General features: G+C 33.7%; 2 protein-coding genes across 2 annotated transcripts in view; both read left to right on the top strand.

Annotated features, from left to right (window-relative positions):
• Positions 1 to 14,104, top strand: part of LOC133175063 (uncharacterized) — a 399,658-nt gene that overhangs the window by 108,977 nt on the left and 276,577 nt on the right. The window lies entirely within an intron of this gene.
• LOC133175109 (RING finger protein 11-like) lies at positions 440 to 5,136 on the top strand. Its single transcript, XM_061310241.1, has 3 exons — positions 440 to 661; positions 2,605 to 2,780; positions 3,247 to 5,136. The coding sequence occupies exons 1-3, from the start codon at positions 557 to 559 to the stop codon at positions 3,416 to 3,418; spliced, it is 453 nt and encodes a 150-aa protein (XP_061166225.1). The 5' UTR covers positions 440 to 556; the 3' UTR covers positions 3,419 to 5,136.

Raw genomic sequence — 14,104 nt, 5'->3', positions numbered from 1 at the left:
TGCCGATTTTTTGCACACTGATTGTTTCACTACGAGATAAAATGAAAGTAAACGAAAAAGCTTAATCACTGAAGTGTTTGAGGTAATGCTAATCCAAGATGATTTTAAAAACGTTTTGGTGAACTGTAGTTGTAAAGTAAACATTCTTTTTTTCTTACTAAAACAAATTCATGATTAATTTCATAAACATATTTTTACACAAATGACCACTTTTGATTTTTTCATAGTCAAAATGCCTGAGAAAACGAAAGTAGACAGTGTAAACAAAACAAAAATTCCTGCGCGTATTATTGATAAATTATTGATAAACGATATATTACGTTTGCATGGTAAACAAATAAATTCAGTTTTTATGTAATTAATTGTCTATGATTATGAAATCAAGTCTGAGTCTAGAAAAATAAACGAACTATATTACATTACGTCAGCATAGACATAAGTGAGTAATTAGGCTCTTGTTTTGATCTGCAATGACAGGACTAAATGGATACATCTTTCTTTGTTAAAAATACTGAAACTGGGGACCTTTTGGTGTTTGACACCCGTATGTCCTAAGATGGGGAACTGTTTGAAATCACCAAGTAGTGACGACATTTCACTATTACGTGGAAATGAAGGCCCAGAGGGTCCAGACAACCTGGGCCCCCCTCCACCGTATCAGGTACTGCACTGCCATACTATTTCAGTAAAACAATATAATAGACAAAATAAGGTGATTTGCTCTAGAGCAGACTTGTGTGCTTTCTTACCTTTGAATTCAAAATGTTTTTAATGGTTGAATTGACACAGACTGAAGTCCAATATGTCCAATCGTAAAATTCGTCACCAAAACAAAGAAACCAGCTGATCGGTGGCAAACAAAGAAAACAGCTGATCGACTGGATGTTATCATTTCTATTCCATTTTAAAACCAATGGATCAATAAATATTGTTCTAAATGATAAAATCTTATTCATGAATAAACGTAATTTTTTAGATTAACAATTTTTTGTTGTTGAAAAGACTCGATTCAACATGTTGAAAAGATACGTACAGTTCCACTAAGTAATTTTACTTTTACCTTAAGCATGGATTTCAACAGTGAAATGTCACCTGTGGAATTACATTCTTAGAAACAACAATATGACTACCAAACTACTAGAAATTTGTTATGTACCCAAAATTCTATTTAAAGCATAAAGAACTCATACTAGAATCTAAAAGTATTGCTCAAATGCCATGTTATGGAAGAAATGATGCTTGAGAAGTATAAATTTAGCCTTGTATGTAAGAGTTTTTAAGATCAAGATTTTTATCTGTAAATATTGAAAGCAGATGTTCAGTTCAACTTTGTTCAATTTTCAAATAATTTCACTATGCACTTGTACCCAACATGTATCATTATGATTATTTGCCTGTTAAATCAATAATCTGCAAGTGAATAAAAACAAGGTAATGGAGAAAAGTTTATAAATTCTGCTCAATTCAGCCCAAATATTGTACAGTGAAACATGTACTCTAACTAATATGATGAATCAATCATTATTATAATTAATTGACTCTTACTGCAAAGTGATTTTTCATTCCCTGTGACTTTATATAAATACTGCATGTAGTTGAGTGTAACATTGAAAATTTTAACCCCAAGAAAACTATTGTCAATTAACAGAGGTGCAGCCGTCGTCAAGCAATGTTGACTGTTACTATACTAGAGGGCATGGCTTCATTATTCAGGGGGTAATAGTCTTTTTTAACAAATGTTTCTCAACGAATCAGATTCAACTAATTTACATGAAAGTACAATATTAAAATATATTAAGTAAAGAATAGTCTCTAAATTCTTTGTATAGACATGATAGAGAAACAGTCAACATTATTGATATATTAACAATATCATGCCAATATTCACCAATATATCCTTTATTATATAGCTAAAACATCTTCCTTTGATTTATATTAATTATTTCAACTAAATGATTCAAATTGATAAGAATTTTCAGTATAGGTATTTAAATTAAGGTCTGTCCTGTAAGTGTTCAATATCACATCATTCCATTGACCCTACCAAGCTTTATGATCTGCTTATTGAGGTATTATTGAGGCTAATATGTACTAAATTATTTATTAATAATTTCAAGTTTGCGTGAAAATAAACACGTCTTACCTAGCTGCCACTACCTATCATAAATTTGTCTTTGAGAGGTTGACTAGACGACATTTTTTGTTTTCAATTGGGCATTTAGTATTGAACGCTCATATTCGGAGTGTTTTTGACATACCCATATTTGAATATAAATTAACTCAGCGTTCAATAAAACACCAAGATACTGAAATGAATGCTAAAATTCTCTTGACTTTTAGTGGTTTTTTTTTTTATCATAGACTTTATTAGCTATATATAATAATTATAAATATCAATTTCATTTGATAGAAAAAAAAGTTGCTTTAATTGAACTGCATCTTCACTGCTTTTTTTATGTAGTGAGATCTAACATTTATGTCAGATCAGTATGCATTTTATTTTGATTTCATAATTATATCTGTTGAAAGGTAAGACAGCAAAACAATTTTTAATTGGACTGTAATGTTAATTTGATATGTGAAATGGTTACTATATGCTTACAGGAAAGGCAAAGACCCTCTGAGAGATCTAGGGTACCTGTTTACCATCCCTCCCCAAATGTCAGTCGACCTGCAAACCAACTGACAGAGGATGAGCAGATAAAGATTGCCAAACGAATGGGGCTTATAAGTCACCTTCCATTAGGGGTCTACGATGGAAGCACTAAAAAGGGCAAAGAGTAGGTATCAATAAATTATCTCCAATACGTGACTTAATCAATTCACAGGATTAAAAAATACATCATTTTTGTATTTTAGCAATTACATGTTATTTTGCTTCCTCAGTACTTATTGCATGATTAATATTCCACATGAAAAAATGCTGAAAAGCTTAAAAATATAAATCTACGAATTATTGCAGGAAGTTTAAAAAATATTGATCCTGTCCAAAAGTGTCTAAATTCAATTCAGTGCTCTCAGCAAATGAAATATTTCCTTGATGAATTTATTAAGAATCACATCTGCTACATCCTGTGTTTTTGACATTAAATAAATGAGTTGTGTATATACAATAACTGGAATTAAATTATTCTATTTATAGTGCATTATATAATATTTTCCTTTAGCTAATTTAAAGGGTATTTTTCTTTGTTGACTTTTCAATTTTAAATTATGAACTTAATGCAAGTATCCCTGGCTTTTCAGGTGTGCAATATGTATGTGTGACTTTGTGTTAGGAGAATCTCTTCGATTTTTACCATGTATGCACATCTACCACAAAGACTGTATAGATGATTGGTTAATGCGCTCGTTCACGTGTCCATCCTGTATGGAACCCGTAGACGCTGCTCTCCTCTCCTCCTACCAGTCAAACTGATCGTGAGTTTGTGATACTGACTTGTGATAAGGATGGGGGCCATTCCCTCTATAGTCTCATCCAGTGAAATATTTTGGAAAAATTCCTGTAAGGATTAGTGTATGTTAGTAATTAGCTCTTGTACACTTAATCACCTAATTACATGCTGGGATATTGAATTTTTCTGGTTGTTTTTTCAGCTTTTTTATGCTTTATGTACACTATATATTCTCTGTGTTTAGGGCTAGTCATTATCTCTGCTGATTGGCTTTTATCCCCACAGTGACTCTTTAAATGTTCTTTGTAAACATCAGTCAACAGATCACATGTACATGTAAGAGTGATTATTCTAATTATTGATTAATAATCAATTTTTTACCTTGATAAATGAATGCTTTTTTTCTCTTAAAAAACACAAGTTGTGTAGGCCAATCCCATGCATATTTTATGAGGAGACAGACTTTCCTAGAGAGTGTTTTATTGGGGTTTTTTCCTCCCAGTTTTTCCTGTCACTGCGTTCAGTTAATAATTCAAAAAGAATAAAATTAATTCAGTGATCACAATACAGAATTGTTACATTGTGTATTCAAATTTATAAAATGAGTAGAAATATTGGCACCTTGCTAAATAAAAATTGATATTAAATTAATGCACTTTAAATATAGAAAACCTGTTGTGATTAGGTTTCACAAGTGGTGTTTTTTTTTTATTTGGTGTGTGTGGGGGGATGTTGAGTAATTTTGAAAAAAAAACTTGGTTAAATTACTGAAACTTATGCAAATTAAGAGAAAGCTTAAATGGAATGGTACATGTATGTCATAGATAGAAAAAGTAATTTTTAGAATACATGTTAACAGCTTGAAAGCCTAAATATATATTTATACTTTTTATTACTAAGTGACTGTAACTGCACTTGAGACTGCAAAATGATACTATGCTGAAACATTACACTACAAGATTTTTAAAAGGGATTTTTTTTTCTTGCTGAATCAGATTTATGTTGAAAAGTAGACATGTTTAAATTGTAGATGGTGCTGAAGCTTTATTGTAATTTTTTTGTTTTTATGATACATAGTTTTTTTCTGTCCATGTTTTTAATATACAGAATGATTTTAAATGGCAATTCTGGGCAAGCACATATGTTGTAGTGAAAGAACATAATATACTTTGGTTGCGGAAATGAAGTATTCCAAAGTTAACTTAACTAAACTATATCTGTAAATCTATTTTATCCTGTAAAGCAACACATACACAGAACTATTTTTTTTTATTTTGTCTTGTGTATTTCTTCTCACAATATCAAATACAAAACAAAATTTACAAGAGATTTTGCTCTTCGTTCTTGTAATTCAGTTTCTACATAATGATCTTTATTATTGTATGGCTGGCCAGTAATTTGCTGTCCCAATGCAAAGTCAAATGTAAAAATATTATTCCAAAGACGTTTATGTTGGTATGCTTCATTGCAATTGGAGTTGACCGTGCTCCATCAAATGACCTTATCATGGTAATAATTGCATTTAATTAGGTTTTAAATATATCACCATGAAACCTTTGGTTTATAGAAGTTTATGGAACATTGTTTAAAATGTATGGACTCTCTAGGTAGTCAAAAGTCATGTGACCACAAACACAAGAATGATATTATCTTATTATTATTGTTATATATATAATTTATACATAAAAAAATGTTAAATGGAGAAGTATACAAACTCCTTTTCATCACTTGGTTTGCTTGGAGAGGGTGGGGGGGGGGGGGAGGGGAGGGGGAATTGAGGATTTAGATGGGGTTTGACATAGAAATAAGGTTTTATTTTATCATATAAACTATTTTATTATGAAAAGTATACTTTCCCAAAATTCACTGAAGTTATAAATAAGATAATGTTAGAAATTACGTAAACAATACTAATTAATTTCAAATGTGACTTGTTGCAATTCTAAACTTTTAGGAACAGGTATGAAATATATTGAAATAGCAATGGGCACAGATCCAAAATAATCAGAGTGATCTATTCAATAGTATTCATAATTGAGGCATCTGCAGTATTATTGACACAAAATCTCATGAGTCTATTTATTGCTAAAACAGAGGTTTATCAGTATTAGATAAGAAAAGAAATAAAACTCATAAAAGAAGATATTACCATTACCATGATTACAGTAAACACTCTTATAGTGAAATGCCATCAGGGAGAACAATTTGCAATTCACAAGTTCTTGCTATGTTTTAAAACCATTGAGAATAAAAATTACTTGGCTGTAAGCTTAAATTTATTATAAGTTTGTTCACTATAAGTGTATTTTACAGTACCAAGCTAATATAAATCATAATATCATAATCATAATCACAATAAGGATTTATTTAAATATGTAATTTAATATGAGGCATTAGAATGTCTGAGTAAAATTCAAATGATTAAAATACTGTATGGTATAAATCTATACTCTGTAGGGGGGCCACATCCACCTAAAAGAAAAAAGTGTTTTTATCTTAATTTGTTTATAATGAAGTAGTATCCTTATTGGAATATAAATTACATATATTGCCATTACATAAAAATGTTCAAATTCAGTGATATCCTATATCATAATATGACTTTAGTGTCCCCACCCGTTGTCCCTTTAAGTAAAGCCTTATAACTTAAAGATGTTTTTGATTGTTTATGCATTAATTTGTTTAATAACATACATCTATATTTTTCACAAACTTATTATAGATTGTGAAATGCAGTAATGTGTATGACAAAATAGTGTTAAATTGTTACTTATTTATTCAGGAATTGTATATCACTGTGTTCTGTGTAAACGTGTGCATGTTATTTTGTGTAAATTGTTTGTTTTGCTGATTTTCAACTGCCATGGCAGTGTGTGTATCTTGTTACACTGGTAGAAAACAGTCTGTGGGATAATGCTGGTCATTTAGAAATTTGTATATAGATCTAGATAAGAGCTGTGATTCTCCTTCTGTCATCCAAATTTCTCCCCAATATAAAGCTTTTGCTGATAAATGAAAAATAAGATTTATCATATTGTAGCACCTAGTCTACTATCAAGCTGCTAGACTAGATATCTAGGTCTGTTGAACTCACTATATGAGTTTGTTATCCCTGCATAGCAGTTAGGCTAGCATATTGTTTAAGATTGTAACCCTTATCTTCATAATGCAGCCCTGGTGTTTGAAACTCGCCATCTCTGTATGCTGTGCAAAATGTAATATTTTTGTATTGTACATGCAGTAAAAAGTTTAAAATAAGAAAAATTAATATATTGTTCCAGGTTTTCTTTTTATGCTTTTTCAGTTTGTTCACTTAATTCATAATATACATAATGTTAAGTATTTACCTGAACTGCTTATTTGAATTGAATAAGTAGGCACAAGGTTGTTAATGTTGAAGAATGTTCTCTGTACAGGAAAACTAGATCTCCACACTGACAACAGAAACAGTACTGCCACTGTCACAATAAAAAAAATGTCAAATAAAACTGTGTTAGTATGGTTACTAAAATACACAATGTATCTAATGAATTCTTCAAGATAGATAATTCGGTGAAGTTTTCAAACTGAAAAAGAAGAAAATGAATCAATAAAAATACATAGTAGAGTAAACACAAAGTCTTTAAAAGTGTAACTTTTTCATTAAGAATAGCTTTAATGCTAAAAATTATAATAAAACATTAATCTGGATTGAAAATCAGGATTGTTTTCAAAATTGGTATTTTGATAAACACAGCACACAAAATGAGGAGGGTAAATACTATATGAACTAGGAAAAGAGTCTTGGACAAAAACTAAACCAAAGATGTTACTACACAAATACCAATTGTAAGAAACTATTTTCATCAGATTTCTATTTTGTTCTTGGTAAACACATAAAGACATGATACATGTAATTATGGCTTAGCTAAGAGCCTCTTGATTTTTAATTGGATGACTCTTCTATTGAAGTAGATATCTACTTGGGCTTGTTTACTTACTAAGTTATCTTTCCTGAAAGACAAGGAAGACAGTATATTGGACCACTCTATGTAGAGTATTGACTTGGGTTGACTTGATTTTTAAAATGGGGGATATTAATTCCATCAGCTAGTCTGTTAATCCATCTGTCTATCATTGTCTGTGTGTAACACTTTCATTTCCAGATGTCATCTCAAAAAGCCCTTGAGCTTCTGCAATGAAATTTTATATCACAATTCCCTAAGACCGAAAGAATGCCCCTATGAATTTTGAGGCCAAAAAGTCAAAGATCAAGGTCAGAAATTCATATGTTCTGTGTAAAATACTTTCATTTCCAGATGATATATAAAAAAGACTGAGCTTTTGAGATGAAAATTTATATCACAAATCCCTATGGCATAAAAAAAGATCCTATGGATATTGAGATCTTAAAGTCAAGGTCATAAATTCTTCCATCCTGTCTGTGTTACACTTTTGTTTCAGTGCGATATCTTAAAAGCCTTTGAGCTTTCGCAATGAAATTCTATATAACAACTCCCTATGGCCTTGAAAAAAGCCTATTTGATTCGAGGTCAGGAGGTCAAGGTCATAAATTCATGCATTGTAATAACAATTTCCATATGATAACTTCAGTTTTCTTTGGGCCTTTTTCAATGAAATTTAATATCACAACTCCCTATGCTCTTAAAAAGACCCTTATTGATTTGATCTAAAGGTCAAGGTCATAAATTCCTACAATGCAAAATTGGTTTCCAGATGATAACTTTAGTCCTTTTTGAGCTTTTCAATTATGTTATACATGTATACCATAACCCCTAGTCACTTAAAAAAGACCCTATTTATTTTTAGATCAAAAGGTCAAAGGGAAAGATCAGAAATTCATATGGGGTTTATGTCTCCCATTTGAAACGAAAGAGCATACTCTATGTACGATCAATTTTTAAAATGGGGCAAGCTATTAACCAATTAGTTGATGAAACAAGGATATTAACAGTCTCGTTTGAAATTATCATTTCGCAAGGTCTAAGGTCGATACAATGACTTTATCAGCAAATACAATCTATCAATAGATCAAATGCTGACTGATATTTTTCATACTAATTGTTAGACCATTATTTACACACTGGAAGAGTGTGACCGGTCGAAAGGGGATGCTTACTCCTCCATAGCACCTGATCACGCCTCTGATGTTTTTGGAGGTCTGTGTTTACTCTCCTCCCGATTTGTATTGTTTAAACAGACTATGAGCTGGAAAACTGTTCGTTATCTGCATATTTCATAATGCAAAAAATAAAATGGTTTCCAGTTGACAACATTGAGCTTTTTGAATGAAATTATGATAATTCAATTTATGAAATATGATAACATAACTCCCATTATTTACATTTGCAAATATTTTTCTTAGATGAACGTATTGTAGTATCTGTGCGACTGTCCCGTGGTACGACTTACTGACGAGGCTACGTCAGATGGCGGGACAGTCGCACGGACCTCTTCCACCGCCAAGATGTCAAGCACACCAGACGTGGTACGGAGACGGTGAGTCAGCACGGGCCAGAACCCACTACAGAGTGTATTTGTATATTTGTAAATAGTGATAATAAATATACTGTATAAGTACTACACCCCCGGTAGTTACTTTACTGGCGCCCAACTCGCGGGGCCCGGTGCTAGATTCCCGTACTGCTGTCAGGAATTTTTTTTTTTTTTTTTTTTTTGGCATTGTTTTTAGCCGCCATTTTTGGTGCTGAGAGCACGTGTGATAGTTGCAAATTGTTTTTTGATTCTGATGCAATAATTTTTTGAATCAACTGGAATTAATTAAGGTCTTCCGTTTCCAACGGAAGACCTTCTACTGATTGTGATGATTACGATTATTCTTTTTTTTTTTCCTAGACGCCAACTTTGACGCTTCATATCTTCCTCATTTTTAAACAGATTTTGTTCAAATTTTCAGAGCTTTTAGACTTTACAAAACACTGTCAGAATACCGTAATACAGTTCGGAAATTACCTTCTGTTCACGAGTTATTCCCCTTTGATTGACTTTTTCATGCCTCCGATTTCCAGACAAAGGCTCAGAAATGGTTATAATTGGAGCACAAAACTCTTTGAAATTGAAAAGAGGAAGCATTGAAGTTGTGCACATCGGTTTTTGTTTTTTGATTTTTGCATTAAAAATGGCGCTAGAGAGGGGTCAAAAGTTAGAACGCGGAAAACAGCAAAAAATTTGACATATTTTCCTTTATATCTTGAAAACTAGAAATATTTTGTTAAGACATGTAGAACAAAAGTTGTGCATAATTACAAGGGCTTTCATATTATACTATTTAAAAGGGGCTGGCCCCTATGATTAGGGATCTTGGGCCCTTAAAAGTTTTTGCTTTATAACTCAAAAACGGTAAATATTTCGATCTGGATCTTGGGAACAAAATTGTTCTTTTACACCTTTTTGATCTAATGAAAATGTTGTTTTGTTCGAGTATACCATGGGTATTGCGTAATACGTATTAGAAAGCTGGCCAGGTAAACAGGTAACGTTTTTCATTCGGCAAGGAAATCAGACCTCTTCATGTGTATAACTTAAACAGACTTGCTATCAATAATATACCCTGCGGTATTTCATGTTAATTTTCTTTTTAATAAGGTTTGAAACGTGGTTTATGGTTCACTATTAAATTATTTATTACAACTAGTCTTTCTTTTCTTTTTTAAATTAGATTAATAGTGTTCAAAAGCGGAGAATATTAAATCTACGCCCGCAGGGTAACCCCTGCCCAAATTTTTTTTGCTTCTTTTAACTTGGTTTTTTTTTGTGCAGGAACAAATTTTTCATGTTTTTTTTTTTAATTTTCTTGTGGGTTTTACAGGGAAGGGGGAATGTTTCATGGGCCTACGCCCGCAGGGGTTACTCTGCCCAATTTTTTTTTTATGCATCCTCCCCCCCCCCCCCCCAAATTTTGATGTATCATTAATTTTTATTTCTTAAAATTTCAGATATTTGCACACCTTGTTGGGGTCATGCCTTTTGCTGATTTCCCTGTCCCAGCAAGACACCATGGACTTCCCTGGTCCATACTGTGAGAAATTAAACATTAAAAAACAGGACTTGGAAGAAATCTGTGTTTCACAGTGCGAAATAACCAATGGACTTTTGTTGGAGCTGAAGTCATATTTTGGCAATGGACGTGTGAGCCTACTACTAAAGATTTTACAATCCTTGGATGACAGATTTGCAAGTGTAAACCAGAACTCACTACTTGTGAAAATCAAAAGAACAGCTGACATTCGCAAGAAATTTTCATCGAAGAAGAAGGTCAAAGGTTTTTCATCACTACATGACTTTTTGGATCAACAGTTCCAACCACCCTCATCGATTACTATACCATCTATTCGATCACCAACTTCTGTCCAAGATGTTAATGTTCTGTGTGAAATTTCTGAAATTGACACCCAGACCAGCCGAGACGAGATCTCTTCAACACAGGAGCCACTTCCCATTCTGCCTTCCACTCTGAGTTCAACTACTGGACATGAGTCTGTTAGTGTCAAGAACTGTCTCGACATAGATGCCAAGGAGTCCAATTCTATGCAGTATGAACTAATGAAAAGAAAGAAAGCTTTAGAAGTTGTGAATAGTGAGATAAAATGTGCTTCAGAAAAGCTTCAGGCCCTCCAGTCTAAAGTTGGACATTTCTCTGTAAAGAATGTGAACAAGAGAGATGAAATCAGTAGAAAAAATCTTCACCTGCTCAGGGATTCACAGCGCACTGTGAGGAAGCTAACAACAGTTGTCAAATCGTTAACGGAAGCCTGCAACGCAAATAATGAAAAAATTAAAAACCTGGAAGCAGTGAACAAAGACCTTGTAAACCAGATGAAAGACTATAAGGACACAAAGGCAGCACTTAAAGCTGAAGAAAAGAAAAAAGTGATTGCCCAAAAGTCTGCAAGTTATTACAAACACTCATCAAAGCACATGAAAGAACTATTGAATTCACCTGTTCAAGATCCTGTCACCAATGAAGATGAAGAGAAGGCCAGAGAAATTGAAGCATTGACCTTGGAAGTTGAGAGACTGCAAGACTTGCTCCAAAACTACGTCAAAACACGAAATAAAGATGGATCATTTGTGGACAGTATCAGAACTTGTGTGATAGAACTGACTGGTCTAGAAGTAGCTAATGAAAAAGTTTCACCTGTCATTTGCTCAGTGGCAAAACATTTATTTTCAAAAGAATTTGCCAAGGGGGACCTTCCTTCCAGCAAGACTGTGCAGACAATTGTTGACGAGGGCCACTATGTTGCTAAGGCATTTATTTCGGAAAAATTGGCTAGTGCCAGCAGCTGGGGATTAAACCGGGACGGCACCACAAGGAAGAAGCAGAAGATTCTGGATACATCCATTACTCTATCATCTGGTGAAGTGATGAGTCTTGGATTTACTCGAGTTTCACATGAGACAGCAGTTGCCATAAACGACACAACAAAAGAACATTTTAGTGAGCTTGCTAGCCTGCAGAATGAGATGCATGCAGAAACCAACCATCAGAACTTTATAAGATCATCGTTAGAGAAACTTGGGTATAGCATGAGTGACCGAGCAGCCAATGAGAAGAAGGCGAATGAATTACTTACCAGCTGGAGGACTACCATCTTGCAGCAATGTGAAGATGAACATGAGCAATCAGAGGTCCTAAACTTTTACTGTATGGCCCATGTCCTCCTTGGATTTCATTCATACTCAAGCAAAGAGTTTCAGGAGTTTGAAAATCACCTTGCTTCTGAGATTGGACCCCTAGGCAGAGACAATTTCCCAGTATTTAAATACTGGAGCAAGAAAGGAACTGTAGTGGAGAGAGTGGTGCAGACAGTTTCCGATGTGTTCGGTCCGTCTGGTGACCACCATGGTGTTCGAGACCTATGGGAAGCTCACTGTGCAGAAAATGGCATTAAATCGCTGATTGGAAATTACAGGGACAACCGGTTTAATGCACTATTCCAAACAGCAGCAGAAATTCTTGTGCATCGTGAGGATTTCATAACAGTTCTTGAAACAGTCCAAACGCCCAATTTAAAACTCAAAGCTGTTTTAGCAGATTTGAAATGTGATGTAATTGCAGTCCTCTTACAGTGCTTTGGACTTCTTTATGTGAAAGTGACTGGTCCTTACTGGAATCTCATAACCAACTCCGGAGTTCCATACTTGTACCTTTATAGACATATGACTGAGTTGCATGGGTTTCTGGACAAGTGCATCAATGATCCAGCCCATCTTCTGAACAACGTTCATCACTGGAGTGAAGATGACCCATCTGACCTATCAAGGATCCCACAAAGAAACCGCATATCTCATGCAGTGTTCCACATTCATGAAAATCACAGACAGCATCTGTTTACTGCCATCAAAACTGTTGCAAAGGCAATGAAAGCAACAATGGACAAACAACTCAAGGATTTCTTACCAGGTGGAAAATTCTGCAAACCACCATCAAAGAATGAACTAGCACGAACATCGTTTGCGCATGTCACAAATCTAGGATGTGAACACCACTTCGGTGACTTGGACAGTAGCCAGCGCAGACGCCCAAGAGCAACAATGCATCACCACTCCTCAGTACAGCTGATTAAACGGAATAGAGTAAAAATGATGGACTGGTTAGGTGAAATGACCCCAGAAAAAAGACAAGAGCTTTTGAAGACCGCAAGAAAGGGTGGAAAAACTCTTCGCGAAGCCCATATTGCAAAGGAGAGGAGTGTACTGACAGAATTGCATGCGGAAATGTTGCAAGCAAAGAACAAGAAGAGGAAAAACAAAGAAAACCATCAAAACAGGCGGAGAAACAGACAACGACCTGATGACTCAGATGAGCCAGGAGACTCGGATTATGAGAATGATGACCACCTCCTAGAAAAGTTGCCTGGAAATGATGTGCGTGTGAACGAGTATGTTGCAGTGGCGTATGATGACACGTGGTATCCTGGAATTGTGATGCAGATAAAGGAGACTTGTGTTGTTGTTAAATTCCTTGACTGCACAAAGAACCAAGGTGTGTACCAGTGGCCACGTCGTGATGACATTCAGGATGTCAACGTTCGATATATTCTGAAGAAAGGATTCATTCCGGAATGTTTGAATTCAGGACGGATGTGGGGGATTTCCGAATTTAGTGACATTGAAAATTTGTATAAACAATACAAGGCAGTTTTTTTCTAAGTTATCAATTGTATGACTGTGGAATAGAAAATGCTTATTACTATGATTATGAACAGTGATTATTGGATGTTTGCATGATCATGATGTAAAAATTAAAATTTTGATGTGCAGTGTTTTGTAATTGTTTATGTCTGTCTATATCTCATATAATTTTATGGCAAAGTATATTGATTTTGAATAGTTCTGGAAGCATATTATTATTAATTTTATTTATTAATTTTTGTTGCAAAGTAAAATCATGATGCATTCTGTGCATTTGAATAATATTAATTATTTAATATTCTTGATATATTCCATATACATGTATAATGTGATATTTCACTTATGTGATAAACATATTCAATACATGATCATTTTGACATTAAGGAACAAGTTGCAAAGAATTAGCATTTTATATGTAGTAAAAATTCATTATTTGTTTTTTAAATTTTCATTACAGATAGAGTTGCATGTGGTATTTTTTAACTTAATCATGATGGCATTTTGATGCAATGAAAAAAAAATCTTGTTTTTGCAATAAATTTGTTAAAACT

Source organism: Saccostrea echinata, unplaced genomic scaffold (genome assembly GCF_033153115.1).
Source record: "Saccostrea echinata isolate AGI-Se365-2 ecotype Australia unplaced genomic scaffold, CSIRO_AGI_Sech_v1 ptg000060l, whole genome shotgun sequence".
Classification (NCBI taxonomy): Eukaryota; Metazoa; Mollusca; class Bivalvia; order Ostreida; family Ostreidae; genus Saccostrea; species Saccostrea echinata.
The sequence above is the reverse complement of the archived record's forward strand: the minus strand, read 5'-3'. Positions and strand labels throughout refer to the sequence as shown.

Coding starts and splice junctions, on each gene's coding strand:
- LOC133175109 (XM_061310241.1), top strand. CDS start 557: ATGGGGAACTGTTTGAAATCACCAAGTAGTGACGACATTTCACTATTA. Junction 662..2,604: donor GCCCCCCTCCACCGTATCAG/GTACTGCACTGC, acceptor ATATGCTTACAG/GAAAGGCAAAGACCCTCTGA. Junction 2,781..3,246: donor AGCACTAAAAAGGGCAAAGA/GTAGGTATCAAT, acceptor CTGGCTTTTCAG/GTGTGCAATATGTATGTGTG.